General features: G+C 38.8%; 1 protein-coding gene across 1 annotated transcript in view; it reads left to right on the forward strand.

The window, feature by feature from the left end:
* The window catches only part of fam102bb (family with sequence similarity 102 member Bb), a 40,319-nt gene that overhangs the window by 13,001 nt on the left and 12,236 nt on the right, over positions 1-15,082 (forward strand). The window contains exons 4-7 of the mRNA XM_026928048.3: positions 489-605; positions 2,106-2,152; positions 5,899-6,002; positions 10,939-11,034. Coding sequence (XP_026783849.1) covers positions 489-605; positions 2,106-2,152; positions 5,899-6,002; positions 10,939-11,034 — 364 coding nt within the window. The remainder of the gene's footprint in view (positions 1-488; positions 606-2,105; positions 2,153-5,898; positions 6,003-10,938; positions 11,035-15,082) is intronic.

A 15,082-nucleotide genomic window follows, 5' to 3' on the forward strand; every position in this document is an offset into this window, starting at 1 on the left:
CTCTTATCAACAAGGCATTTCCACCCACAGAACTCTTGCTTACTCAGTGTGAACTCAATGTGTAAACTCTACAGACTGTTATGTGTGAAAATCCCAGGACAGTTTGTGAAATACTCAATCTGGCACCAACAACCATGCCACGGTCAAAGTCACTGAGATCAAATCCTTCCCCATTTCTGCAGAAGCTCTTGACCTGCATGCATTGTGCTGCTGCAACAAGATTAGCTGATTTATAATGAGCAGGGATACAGGTATTCCTATTAAAGTGGCTGTTGAGTGTACATACAGCATATATAGTTACTTCAATGTGTATTGAAGTTTTTATATTAAAAGAATAAAGAGATGATGTAATTGTTATATTTATCAAATATAGCAGGGACAAGAATGATGTCATAGCAGCTCCACCACATCCATACAGTCATATTGATTAGGATATGCATTTCAAAAAGTTATCCTAAACCAGCTCTTGCATTATTGTGTGATCTCAGCTGGGCTTTGCTGATCTGAACCTGGCTGAGTTTGCAGGATCTGGGAGCACCACACGCCGCTGTTTACTAGAGGGCTATGACACCAAGAACACCAGGCAGGACAATTCCATTCTCAAGGTACAGGCCACAAAAGCATGCAGATCAATATTTATTCATGTATATATTTATTAATATTTTGTTTCCAACTTCAATGAATGCATGCAGACATATCTCTCATGATGCAGTACATTACATTTCCAAATACACCAGCCAAAAAAACAAGCAATAAAGAGGAATTTATGTCATTGCAGGTTTCCAGATAAAACATTTACTCTATTTTGTGCAACAGTATCGCTACTTCATTGTCAGTAAAGACCCCTTCAGTTTTTGCGCAATTTATTGTGTTTTAGATTTAACTGGATTAAATGTACTTTTTGCCATTAATGCACATACAATAATTTTTATGCCATAATGACAAAGTGAAAACATGCTTTTAGATATTTTTGCAAGTATATTAATAATTAAAAGCTAAAGTCTCTCATTTAGATAAGTATTCAGAGGGTTGGCTAAGGAATCCCAAATTGAGCTCAGTTGCATCCTGTTTGTGGTAGGGACTTTAAGACTCTGAGAGTATGAGGAAAAATATTCTCTGGTTGAGACAAAAATGTAACTCTTTGGGGTGAACTCCAAGCAGTATGTCTGGCAAAACCAGGTACTGCACATCACACTTACTAATACCATTTCTATTGTGAAGCATGTTGGTGCCAGCATTGAACCCACCCATTTTTCCAGTGATCAGAAATATTGGAACTATGGTGGGAACACCTGGAAATATTGTTGCCCAGGTGTGCCCTGTTAGATTGCTTGTTTAAACAGTTAATAGCTCTGAAAGTCTACTATTGGTTAGAGCCCTGGGTTTTGCCTGTGCAGACTTCAAAAGGAAGACCAGAGAGCTGTCTATGGGAGAATTTATCTTTACTGATGATGTAACTCATGATGATGAAGTCTACAGAAACATCCTGTTTGCCAATTTGCAGAGAAATGCATCCGGTCTAATTAGGAGGATCTTCATCATGCAGCAAGACAATGACCCAAAACACATCTATTGCCAACACAATAAAGGACTTCATCAGGGGAAAAAGTTTTTAATTATTTTAAAAAAGTTTTTAGACTGGCCAAGTCAATCACAGGGCTTAGCCCAATTGAGCAGCATTTCACCTCTTGAAGAGGAGACTGAAGGGAGAAACCCCTCAAAACAAACAACAACTGAAAGAAGCGGTAGTACAAGTCTGGAAAAGCATCACAATAGAAGTAGTGTTATTTACTTGAATTTACTTTGAGACCATCTGTTCCAGTAATTTTGCTCACATAAAGGTTGGGTGGTATGCCACTAAAGGTGCATTGATCTAAGTTGTTTAACAAATCAAGATGTAAATATCAGGAAATGAAAGGTGAAATTCTGATTTATTGTCTCATTTATTCTTTGATCATAAACCCAAATGTGTACAGTGTATAACAAAAACAAAAGAATTAGCCTTGCCGTTCCAATACTTTTAGAGGGAGCTTATGGAAATTTTAAAACACTAAAAGCTTAGAGTTTTTCTCTAAATCATTTTTGTGTGCTCCTTTATTGTTCAGGTGATCATCTGTACTCATCTTATGTCTGGAGACCCCTGTTTCAAAACGTGAGTGTTTTGCAAACCTAGGCCTGGTTTGTTTGAGTTTTAGTTCGAATTGGTCTTTCGTTACACTGTTGCAAATTTGTCAAGGTATGGCTGAGAATGAAAAAAAGAATCAGGATTTGAAAGATGTGAGAAGAAATTGAGGTGGCATTTTTGGAACAGTCTTATTTATATACACAAAAGGAATCACCGACTGTACATTGTGTTTTCATTTATTATTCTCATTTGGAATTCTTACTAAAAAAGTCCTGACAGAGAGGATTTCTTGTGAGCTGAGCATGACTTGGTACCATGACAAGACCACTGCCATGTCAAAGAAAATTTTTCCCAAAGAAGCCACTGCTGGATAGAGCAGTGCATGTTGCCATGCAACATACAGACTGACTGACAGCCCATAGTAAGTGTAATGTTTTAAATTTAATGAACTATTGCTAGAATTGGAACTTTGTTTAACAGTCACTAAAGCCAGGAGATACTTGTTGGCGGTATATTTAATACAGATTCAGTTTCTAGGTCATTTGTAACATTCAGATTCTTTATGTAATGGAGCAGTGATGATGATGATGATGATGATGATGATCCGGAGCACTCAATTATAAGTGTTGCCTGAATTCAGTTCGGTGTCTCCATTACTGCTGCCCCATATACAGGGCTCTGTATAGAACAGACTATAAATAGTGAGTGAGGGAATGATTTCATACAGCACAGTTCTTAATTTGGGTGTTCAAATGATGTCGCAAAGCTTCCCAAATGAACTGAAATGATTGCATTGCAGGAGCAGACAGATAAATAGATTTAGGTCTAAAAGTCAGAAGTCTGTTTTATGTAGCTATTTTCATATATCCTTAAAATTCCTTTGTTGGATATGTTGTCCCAGAATTTACATTTGGGTTTTATAATCTCTGAGAGGTTGCACTGTATTACTATTATTAGAAATTTCACAGTAAACTGCTCTGGGTTTGTATGTGTGTGTTCCTGTAATATTTATTATTATTATTATTATTTATAATAATTATGAATAATAATATTTATTATTATTTATAAGTATTATTAATTATGAAGGGCAAAATGCATGCATACACAAGTAAGCATAAAATTCTGCCATGAGATAACGTGCTTATTTGCACACATGCAGCTTAACTCAGGGGTTCCTAAACTTTTTGGGCAAATGACCCAAAATGGACACTGTGAATTTTCTGCGACCCCCAAGTTGCAGTACTTCAGTAACATACGTATGTGTAACGTAAGTGACTAAAAACCAAAAGGAATATTACTTGCGCTGACTTGCCACACTAGTGGGAAATGTTGTTGTGTTATAAGCTCGGGTGGTGTGATATGACCCAATGTGAAGCAGAGCAGCCAGTTTATACTGATTTTGTTTGTGCGTACAGAAGCAGCGGGAACACGAGTTGAATTATTGTTCATACACTCCTTGTGTATCTTATGTACATCTGGAAGATTTAAAAGCAACATCCACTAGATGGCACATCAGAGCTGAAACAGCCATGTCCTTCAGATTTCCAATTTGAACTGTAAAAGGTTTAGCAGTTTTATGCACAGCATGTTTAGACACTGACAAGCTCTATCTTTTCTTAGAACTTTCTGCAGTTATCATGATTGTTGTTATGGGCTGCATCTCAGATCTAAAACTCTGACCTTACATTCAAAAGTATTTAATAATCTAGAAAATCCAGAAGTCTGGTATGCAAAACAGAGCTTTGTGTAGGTTTGAAGGTAACATGAGAGGTTTTTAAAATTCAAAAACTAACTGTAGTAGGAAAACCGGTTAGTGTTTGTACTCAATAATGGTCTAGAATAGTACATAAGTATGTGATTTGAGATGCAACACTAGTTTAGCAGAGGTAGATGGATGGGGAAATTTGTTCATTTCTTTGCTGAACTACACTAGTGCAGAGTGTCAGGATAGTGATAAAGACTTAAATAGTATGTATTAATTTAAATGTGGCTTGTCTGAATGTGAATCCCGATAACATTTCAAAATATTAGCACATAAAACCTGTCTTTGATGTTTCTAATATTAATTTGTAAAACAATTAAATGAAATAAAAGAGGAGCTAATAAGTTTCTCTCGCAATCCCATCTGTAAATCAAGCGACCCCATGTGGGGTTGCGACCCTTAGTTTGGGAACTCCTGATTTAACTCCATTACTTTTCATAACCAAGGTTTAAAAATAAGCATAGCATAGGTATAAGCATAGTAGTATTTAGCACACATAGATGTAATGTTAAGGGAAAAAAGTAGTGTGTGTGTGTTTGTGTGCGTGCACACTATATGGCCAAAAGTATGAAGACACCTGTCTGTCACACCCATATGTGTTTCTTCCCCAAACTGTTGCCACAAATTTGGAAGCATACAGTTGTATAGAATTGTACCTTTGTATGCTGTAGCTTTACAATTTCCCTTCACTGGAACTAAGAGGCTGAAACCTGTTCCAGCATGACAATGCCCCTGTGCACAAAGCGAGCTCCATGAAGACATGGTGTGTGAAGGTTGGAGTGGAAGAACTCGAGTGTCCTGCACAGAGCCCTGACCTCAACCCCACTGAACACCTTTGGGATGAACTGGAACACCGACTGAACCCCAGACCTCCTCACCAACATCAGTGTCTGATCTCACTAATGCTCTTGTAGCTGAATGAGCACAAATCCCCACAGACACACTCCAAAATCTAGCTCCCATAAGATTGTAAAAGCAAAGGGGGGATCAACTTTGTGTTAATGGCCTTGGTTTTGGAATGGGCAAATACGGGTGTGATGGTCAGGTGTCCATATACTTTTGGGCATGTAGTGTATGTGTTGCTATGTGGTGAGAGCTCAACGGAATGAGAGCTTGAGACATTAGCATACTCTGAATCTGTTATCTTGCGCGCACACACACACACACACACACACACACACACACACACACACACACACACACGTGCGCACACAGTGAGAATTCGGATGCCTACAGTACTTGTGACCGTTTCCAATCTGATTCAGGCTATGCCAAATCTGATTTCATTTAAAATGGATATGATGACCAAATTAAGCTTTTTAGTCTGCTTTGAAAATGTTGCTTGTGTTTGTAGGCATGTTTTTACATCTTTTTACGCCACAAGGGTAGGAATATCTGACATATCTGATCATGTGGGACATTTGACTGGTCCCCACCGGGAAAACTGGTTTAGAAAATAATTTTTTTTTAAAATAATTTTGTTTTATTAAAAAAATAAATAAATAAAAGACAAAATGTTTTCTTTTGGATACTGAGTTTAAGGATGGTTTTAGAATTAGGTTTAGTCATGGCATTAATTAATAATAATAATAATTCAAATAGTAATTAAATAGCATAAAATTGATTGATTGATTAAATTAAAAGTTAAAGCATAAATTATTATGTCAGTGGAACGTCTACACTGTAGTTAATAAGGTAGCATGTGGGACAAGAACCCTTTTTCATGTCCTTTTTCATCTACATTCTGTCTCTCTGTCTGTTATAATATCATAAAATAGCTGTTCTGAATATGCATCAATTCATAGTCAACTTGTCAAGGGTACAGAAACAAACCACATCCATCTGGATCACCAGAGAGCACAAAGGGTGTTTTTTTTTTTTTTTTTTTTTTTTTTCTTTTTTCTCTTTTTTCTTTGGGGGCAGAGCTTTTGTTTATATGTATGTATATAGCGTATGTGCATTTGACTATTGGATTTGTAGATTCTTAACATGTCATCTATCTCCATACAAGACCTCCATCCACTGCCACAGTGATCGGGATCCAGGGGGATGGAGAGAGTCTGCTGGAAGAGCGAAGAGGTGGAGACACCCAAAAACCTTTCCTGGGGCTCTCGGGTATGTCAACTCTTCTGATTGTGGTTAAAGATAAATATGTAAGACCTCTGACTGGCACAGCACAAGAGCATTTGCCCTATTGTTCGAATCCTGACAATGCCACAGCCATTCAGGGAGTTCAAGAGAGGTAAATAGGCCCTGCTGTCCTGGTGGGAGAATAGCATTATTCTCATTATTCTCTCTTTCCTGTCGATCAGAATGTCACTGGCCAATCGTAGGCATCTGTGAGCTCATGTATATGGCAGAGGGCAATTAACGCTCTCCTTCAAGTGCTGCCCTGTGATGTAGCGTAAGCAGTAGTTCCACAAGATGTGGTCGCAGAACTGTAGATGAGGGGACAGAGCTGTACATGTCTTGCATCCTTTACCTTACTTGGTTGGTAGCTTTTGTGCAGGGAAGAAGTGCTAGGTGTGAGTTAAAATATTCCAGTCCTGAGATGACAAGAGACTGAACAAGCACCTGATTGGCTCCTGTGGATAGAAATGCCTAGATCCTCTTGATGTTGTAAAGTAGAAACCTGCATGACCTGTTCAGGTTAGCAGTGTGGTGTGAGAAGGATACTTGGCGGACCAGGACTACCTCAAGGTTACGTGCAGTGACAGATGGTGATAGCTGAGGGTTGTCCAGGGGATCACAGGATCTTGGTGTCTGGAAACATCTCCAGGGATGGCAGCTCAGTAGCTACAGCAGCTCAGTTTAGATGGGATTTAGTTTCAGCTGATGAGCTGCCAGCCATGATGACATGTCTGCCAGACATGCTGTGATCTATGTAGAAACACATTTGTCTGAGGGAGGAAAGGAGAGGTTGAGTTCGAAGTCATCACCGTAGCAATGGTATGAAAAATCATGTGAGGATATGACCTGACTGAGACAGGGCTCAGCACTTTTTGGAGCAGGATGCATGGAGCAGATGTGGATCTCCGCCTAGTGGCATGAAACTTCTCAATAACAGCTACCAGGGCAGTTTCTGTGCATTGTACTACTTGTATTTCTTGCCGTCTTGAAGTCAGTGGCTGAATGAACAGATGTTATTCTGGATGGATGGAAGAGATGAATGGGAGTAGACTTGTAAGATGGTCTGGAGGAAAGGATGGGATCCAGCACGCAGATGGTGGGATTGCTGAACAAGAAGAAGAGAAAAATGTGTTAAGGAAATAGGAGGGAAGATTGATTCTGTTGTGTAGAAATAGGGCTATAAGAGAGCTATTTTGCTAATCTTCTCATCAAAGAAGGTGGCAAATTTATCAGCAGTCAAGGAGGAGGAAGAGTGTTGAGAAATGAAGAAAAAGTGTTATGGAGATGATGCAGCATCAGGTGCTTCCAGCTTTCCCTTGTAGAGAGATGTCTTAGCAGCGGTCACACATTGCACTCCAATTGCTGTAAAGCACATCTAACAGCCAAGGAGCAGGGCAAGAAGACATTCTAGGTCCTAGACGATGAGGTCAATGGATGACTAAAGTAAAGAGAGGGAAGTATTAGAGGTTGATTGAAGTAGTAGAGAGGAAAAGGAGTGAGGAAGTAGCATGGGTGTTAGGATACTGGAATCTAGATAGGAATGTGAGAGAGTGCCGCAAGTGGGGGAGAGGTATGAATAGTTGGTGGTGAGCCGGGCAGGGAGAGCGAGAGTGAAGGATACAAAGTGATGATCTGAAAAGTGGAGTTGGGTAACATTTGACGTCTACAGCTGAGCAAGTTTGACTGAAGACTAGGTCCAGAACATTTTCCTCTATTGTGTGTCAGATCCTGAAGGTCTGGCCAAAAGAGTGCAAATGACAGATGATGCACTACATCCAGAGTTATACTGCCCAGGTACTGAATGCTGACACACGGATTGATTTGGGTGCTACTGTTACTGGGAGTCAAACAAACAATGGTATGCAGACTATCCTGACACGCTGCACCAGCAAAGTGGTTTAGCAATAATAATGGATGAACTTCTGTCCATCTGCCTCCGCTAATTCCTTAACAACATTGAGTGACTCTGACTCAGTGGAACAACAGAAGACAAGAAAACAAACACTAAAATATGCTTTTAATTTACTTAACATTTAATTATTATGAAATTTTGGTACACTGAGTTTTGTTACACTGCAGAAACAGAGTACAGAGATATTTTCTAGATATTTCCTGGAAGTTCCAATGTCTGTGAAGCTGGATTAAATCCAAGTATCAGTTGAAGCTGAAAGTAACGGCTTAAATGAGATGTAGCCCTTTCAAACACACTTCAGACTGTCCTGACTTTGAAAACCTGTGTCAAGAAATGTATGCTCACCCTTCCCACTAGAATGGTAAGTCAGTGCCATTTAAAATTAAATCTATAACACAATAAAATGTTCAAAAACTGAAGGGCTCTAACTGACAACTGTTTCTTGTTGCCTAGGTGTGTCTTGTTAGATTGATTGTTTAAACTATGAATAGTTCTGAATGTCTGTTCTTAGTTTGAGCCCTGGGTTTCAGCTGTGAAAACTGCCTTTGCTGTTAAAAAGGATAAATCAACATGAAGACATAAGAGCTGTCTATGGGAGAAAATCAAGGCATTTTGAAACTGAGAAAAGAGGGAAGATCACAAGGAAAACAACAGCAATATTTAATAATATTTTTATTTAATATAATATTTACTCCTAAGACCCCTAGCATTACAAAACCTACTTTATGCGTTTGTGGAGTTTTGGCATTATATCTCCAAAAGGGGACTAGTACTGAACACACTGCCATTGATTACTCGTTGCTTTATCTGAAGAGAATGTTTTGTTTTCAAATGCCTGCCACATTCTGCAGCTCTACTAAGGATGTTAAAAGGCATATATGTCCCGCTCTTTTTGTGCTCTGTCTCCCTTTTTTAGTCTGTGACTTTTCCTTTCTGAATCCTTTGGAAAACCACATGCTTTAATGTGTTATTGAGCTCCCACAGAGCTTTATATAGGACACACATGAGCCAAACCAGTTATGTGTGCTGCACATATCAGCTACAAGCTGTAGGAAGTGAAAGTGACCACTAAAACTACACTTGAGCCCTTTAATTCTTATCAGTATTTAGTCATTTAGACGCCTCCACTACATTCAGCCTACAGTCTAGCTGAATGAAATTGTTTTGCATGAAAGGCTGAGTAAAGTTCTCTGAATTGAATAGCTTTTTTTCCCCCGGGGCTTTGAATTAATCAGTGCAGCCACTTGTGCAGCATTTTTGAAAGTGGGAAATAAGCGGCAGTATGTCTGCAATCATGCAGAACGTCATTACTGATACTTGAGATATTACAGGTCTACTAAAGTAGCAGTGTCAGCATTGTACATTGTTTATTCTAAATAAATCCCAAACTTTATACACTACCAGTAAAAAATTTTGACCCGCATTCTCTTATGTGGGTTTATTTTTTTGTGTACTATTTTGTGACAATAATACTATGAAATATCACACATGGAATTACACAGCAGAGACACAGGAAAGCATTTTGCAAAATTTTGTTAAATTCTCAAATCCGAAAGTGTTGATTAATTTTAACAGCACAGCTCTGACAATATTTGCAACTTTAACATACAGTAGATGGAAAGTTTACATTAATGTGCTAGTTCTCATACAATATGGTTTCTGTAGTAACAGCGCATTCACATAGGCTAATCTAAGCTTAATAATAATAAATGGAATTAAAATATGTTGTTTAACAAAGAAAAATATATAATTGTTGATATGGTGAGTGTGTGGCAGTTATCTGTTACGCTGCAGATGTAACCATCGATAACCTTAATGTGACCACTGCCTGCGATTTCTCCTTCAACAAAAAAGAAAATTTCACAAATTTGTGTGATTTTCTTTTCTTTTTTTTCTTCTTTTAAATAAACACAATTTCTGGCACAGTGATTTCTTTCGCTAATAGGCCCAATGATGTAGTACTAATGCATCAGAATATTAAATATTTGTTTATTTGTAAAATATTTCTTTATTTTTATTGCTCTGAAATGCTCCACTCATAGCATTATGCCACTGTGCCTGAGTGAGCCTGTTACACTGCAGGCATAACCATCCATAGGCTTGAAGGTGACCGCTGCCTGCGATTTCTCTTTCAACAAAAGAGACAACAAATTGTCAATGTCCCTCAATTTAACACACAAACTTTGCTGATTATGTACCAGTTTGTCATAGTATTAGTTTCCTGTCGTACATTATTGTCAAAATATTACGATTTTTTTTCTTGATACATTGACATTTTTTTTCAACAAATTATTTACATTTGTGTTACAAATTTCAAACATAAGCCTTTATGAAATGTTTTTAAGACAGTGAAAAATACATATTCAGTTAATGTTCTGACTGAGTGTGATTAACAAGAAATATATGGGGGCATGTGTTATGTGTTTGCTCCAGTGATTAGGCTCTTCTCCCACAAGGGACTACTCACATTATAGATCAGTCTAATGTAGACTGTCCTGTTGATTTGATAACATAGCCTGCTCTGGTGCTTACTGGGGAGAGAGAGCACTCTCTCTCGGTATGTTTCAGATTAGATTAGATCCATTTCTCCCTTTAGCATCAGCCAGCTGTAAAAGAGCAGAAATAAAGCAACTTCTTCCCTGAAATTTGCCTAAAAGTGCAGAGTAGTGTATAATGTAGAATGCAGAATAGTGTATTATAAATATTAAGTTAAGCAATTTTTAAAAAAAATAAGCATTAAGAGGAAGAGAGGCACCTCATGCTTGCATTTAGAGATGTGAATGTGTTTGGAGGAAGAGGCTTTTCTGTTTTGTTTTGTTTGTTTTTTTTTCACTAACAAAATTTATAGTCATTCCTTCTCTCTCATTACTTCTGTTTAACACTAGTAAACCTTCCAGGTGGAATGTCACTGAAAGGAATTTAGCATCACAATAACAGTATGGATGTGTGTTAAATACTGCCATAGCGTCAATTATTTCTTTGTCTAATAAAAGTCTTTTTTGTCTACAGAAACCACAGGCAAGTGTGGCTCTCTGCCAGAGGAGCTGGGTGTGTGTGGTCATTCCCGAACCTCCAGCTATGCTAGTCAGCAGTCTAAAGTATCAGGTAGGTGCTCTGTCCTGTTTCTGTTCTTTCTACTGACTGATTTCTGGAATTGAGTCGATGATTTTGAACCTCTATTTAAATGTGTGTTGGTTTTTATCTTACCTCTTGCCTCCTAACCTTATTTACACTTAGAAGATGCTGTGGGACTAATATGTTAATATGTATCTTTATGTGTGTAAATGTGAGATTAGTCTTTCCTGCTAAATGTGGTTTGTGTGTCTTGTCTGTCCTCATGATGTCTCTGCTTCTGTCATCACTAATGCTGTTCTGAAATTTCATGCACTTAAACAGCAGGTGGTGAGACCAGAGCAGATGTTCCTGATTATACAGTTGATTTGATAACACAGCCTGCTCTGGTGCTTACTGGGGAGAGAGAGCACTCTCTCTCTATTTGAATGTTTCAGATTAGATTAGATCTATTTCGCACTTTAGCATCAGCTAGCTGTGAAAGAGCAGAAATGAAGCAACCTCTTTCCTGAAATTTGCCTATAAGTGCAGAATAGTGTATAATGTAGAATGCAGAATAATGTAGTATTAAGTTAAGCAATTTTTAAAAAAGTAAGAGCACCCCATGCTTGCATTTAGAGATGTGAATGTGTATGGAGGAAGACGCTTTTCTGTTTTGTTTTTTTTTTTTTTAACAAAATCAATAGTCATTTCTTCTTTCTTATTACCTCTTGAATGACACTGATGTAAACACCACCTAACGTGGGTTTTAGGCTATTGGCTGCTGAAGTCTGGAAAGCATTTAGCTACAAATGCACAGGCTTGGCTTGGTGTACTCAGTTAGACCTGGCATCACAAAAATACTTAAGATGGAGGAAATGAACATTAATACCCATGTATAGTTTAATTACTTACCAGAATTCATGATACCGTGAAGAGCTCCAGGAAAACCAGCCTTCAATAGTCCACCTTATATTACAGTGGGTTTAGGCCTTTTCCTTGTATGCAGTCCACTAATTTCATCATACATCGTAGTCAGTGGTGTGATGACCGAGGAAGCTTGGTGAAGCTACAACCAGGGACTGCGTTTTGTAGACATCTAAATGTGTTGTAGTGGAGAGACTTTTAAAGACTTCACTTTTAAGGACTCTGATAAAATTCAATCTACCAGACCTGTTTTTTTCTGTAAACAGCAGTCCAGTCCTTACAAAAAAGACCTATAGACTAGTGAGAATTCCTATTATTCATTGTTTGCACCTGCAGAACAAAGTCTAAATAGTCTCTTATTACATTTAGCTGTATGCTTTATATTGGACGTAAAGGTGCCAAAGGCCTTGATCATCATATTTATGTTTCAAAAAAATCTCTTGCTACTATTTTGACTTTGTTTTCAATTAAAAAAAAAAGTTTGCTCTTTTTTTCCTTTTGGACAGAAAACAGCTTTTTTATCCCTAGAAGGGTCAAGACTTTTATTGCAACAGTATGCAAAAGTACAGTCTGTGCAGAAAAATGATATACCGTGTGATAGGGGAAGCTCCAATGATTCATTTCCAAAAAACAATAATAATAAAAACTGGGTGTATGCAAAATTGTGTTTTCACCATTATCTGACTTGGGCAAGGCAACGTCCATCAACCTCTTTTTGTGTTGAAGGTTTTTCCTCATCGTGATGGATTTTACATGTATGTGATCTCATGTTTATACCCCAGAGAAATTTGAAATGTTCATAGGAACAATACAGTTTCAAGAGACTGATACATTTGGATATTCTCTTTGGGTGGCAATAGTATTGCCACATTTTTTGAGAGACAATGCTATTTTTAAAAAGTGCAAGTAGTTTCTCCAGTTGTTTGAGTGGACCACAGACTATAACATTTATTTCATACTATATTTTTGGCCATTCCCTTAAAGGGTGTCAATAATTGACATCGACTGAAGCAAAAAAAAAAAAAAAAAGGAAAAAGTTAGTTTTTTCTCCATTTTAGATCCATAAAATAAACACAGGTTGTTTCATTTAAAACAAGCATCCAAATCCTGAATTTTTCATTTTCAGCTTTATATCAATTTCCATTTCCTGTTTTCCAAAGCATACCAGAAGGGGGAGATGAGGATTTGAACAGGCATGATGTAGGGGAAAATCGCTGAAGGATGCTGGAAAAATGCCACCATTGGAGCCATATAGGGATGTCATAGTTAAAATGTTTGATGATGAAATGACACACCAATATGCCTGCTAGTTGGGCTTATAACATACAGAAATGATCGGTCATAAGAGCTTGCAGGCTTGCCGAGACTAAAACTTGAGAAGGAAAGGACGAGTGGATGACAATCTCCTAGATGTGACAGTAGCCAAGTCGATAAATAAGGTAAATTTAAAAGTACACAATATCATTGCTTTAATAGCTGTATGCAGTGGTCGAAAAAAAAAGTGTTTCCAAACTTAGGTTACTTTTTTTTTTATTTTAAATTCTCTAAATTTGTGTGCTTCCAAATTTTTAGCAACAATTTGGGGAAGAGCCTCTTATGGGTGCATTGGTCAGGTCTCCACTAACTTTTGGCCATATAGTATACCTCTCATCTTATACCATGATCAAAATTTTCATTTCATTATACAGAACAAAGTATACTCCTTTGAAGTTCAAGTTCAAGTGGAGTTTGTCATTTCAGCCATATACAACTACATAGTGAAACGAAACAATGTTTCTCCAGGACCAAGGTGCTACATAAGACGACACAGAACAACACAGAACTACAAGGGACTACATAAATTATACATAAAGTGCACAAGTGCAAACATGTACAGACAGCACAAGACAGTACAAGACAGTACAATGACTACTGGGACAGACAATGGGCACAGTAAGTCCCAGTGCAGCGCGGACCAGCACACAGTTTTGTTTAAAAGTGAACCTAGTGACAATAGTGCAAAGAGTACAAGAGTACAAGTAGCTGAAATAATGTAAACATAAGTGTAAACATAAGAGTAGCAGCCTATGTATAGTATAATATAATGAGTATTGTAGCAGCGTAAACTTGCAAAAACTTGCAAAAAAATTGCAGAGAGGATGGAGGATGCTCAGTTGTGTGTATATATGTTTGTGTGTTCCTTCAGTCCAGTTTCTGAGTATTGAGGAGTCTGATGGCATGGGGGAAGAAACTATTGCACAATCTGGTCGTGAGGCCCGAATGCTTCGGTACCGTTTACCAGACGGCAGAAGGGTGAAGAGTGTGTGAGAGGGGTGTGTGGGGTCATCCAGAATGCTGGAGGCTTTGCTGATGCAGCGTGAGGTGTAAATGTCCATGATGGAGGGAAGAGTGACCCCGATGATCTTCTCAGCTGTCCTCATTATCTGCTGCAGGGTCTCGCGATCCGAGACGGTGCAATTCCCAAACCAGGCAGTGATGCAGCTGCTCAGGGTGCTCTCGATAGTCCCTCTGTAGAACATGGTGAGGATCGGGGGTGGGAGATGTGCTTTCCTCAGTCTTCTCAGAAAGTACAGGCGCTGCTGGGCTTTCTTCATTATGGAACTGGTGTTGAGCGACCAGGTGAGGTTCTCCACCAGGTGAACACCAAGAAATTTGGTGCTCTTGACGATCTCCACGGAGGAGCCGCCAATGTTCAGTGGAGAGTGGTCTCTGTGCTCTTCTGAAGTCAACAACCATCTCTTTAGTTTTGTCCATGTTCACAGACAGGTTGTTGGCTCTGCACCAGTCCGTTAGCCGCTGCACATCCTCTCTGTATGCTGACTCGTCGTTCTTGCTGATGAGACCCACCACTGTCGTGTCATCGGCGAACTTGATGATGTGATTCGATCTGTGCATTGCTTCACAGTCGTGAGTCAGCAGAGTGAACAGCAATGGACTGAGCACACAGCCCTGTGGGGCCCCAGTGCTCAGTGTGGTGGTGTTGGAGATGCTGTTCCCGATCCAGACTGACTGAGATCTCCCAGTCAGGAAGTCCAGGATCCAGTTGCAGAGGGAGGTGTTCAGGCCCAGCAGGTTCAGCTTTCCAGTCAGGTGCTGAGGAATGATTGTGTTGAATGCTGAACTGAAGTCTGTGAACAGCATTCGAACATGTGTGTCTTTATTGTCCAGGTGGGTG

The sequence above is a fragment of the Pangasianodon hypophthalmus genome, chromosome 19 (genome assembly GCF_027358585.1).
Source record: "Pangasianodon hypophthalmus isolate fPanHyp1 chromosome 19, fPanHyp1.pri, whole genome shotgun sequence".
NCBI lineage: Eukaryota > Metazoa > Chordata > Actinopteri > Siluriformes > Pangasiidae > Pangasianodon > Pangasianodon hypophthalmus.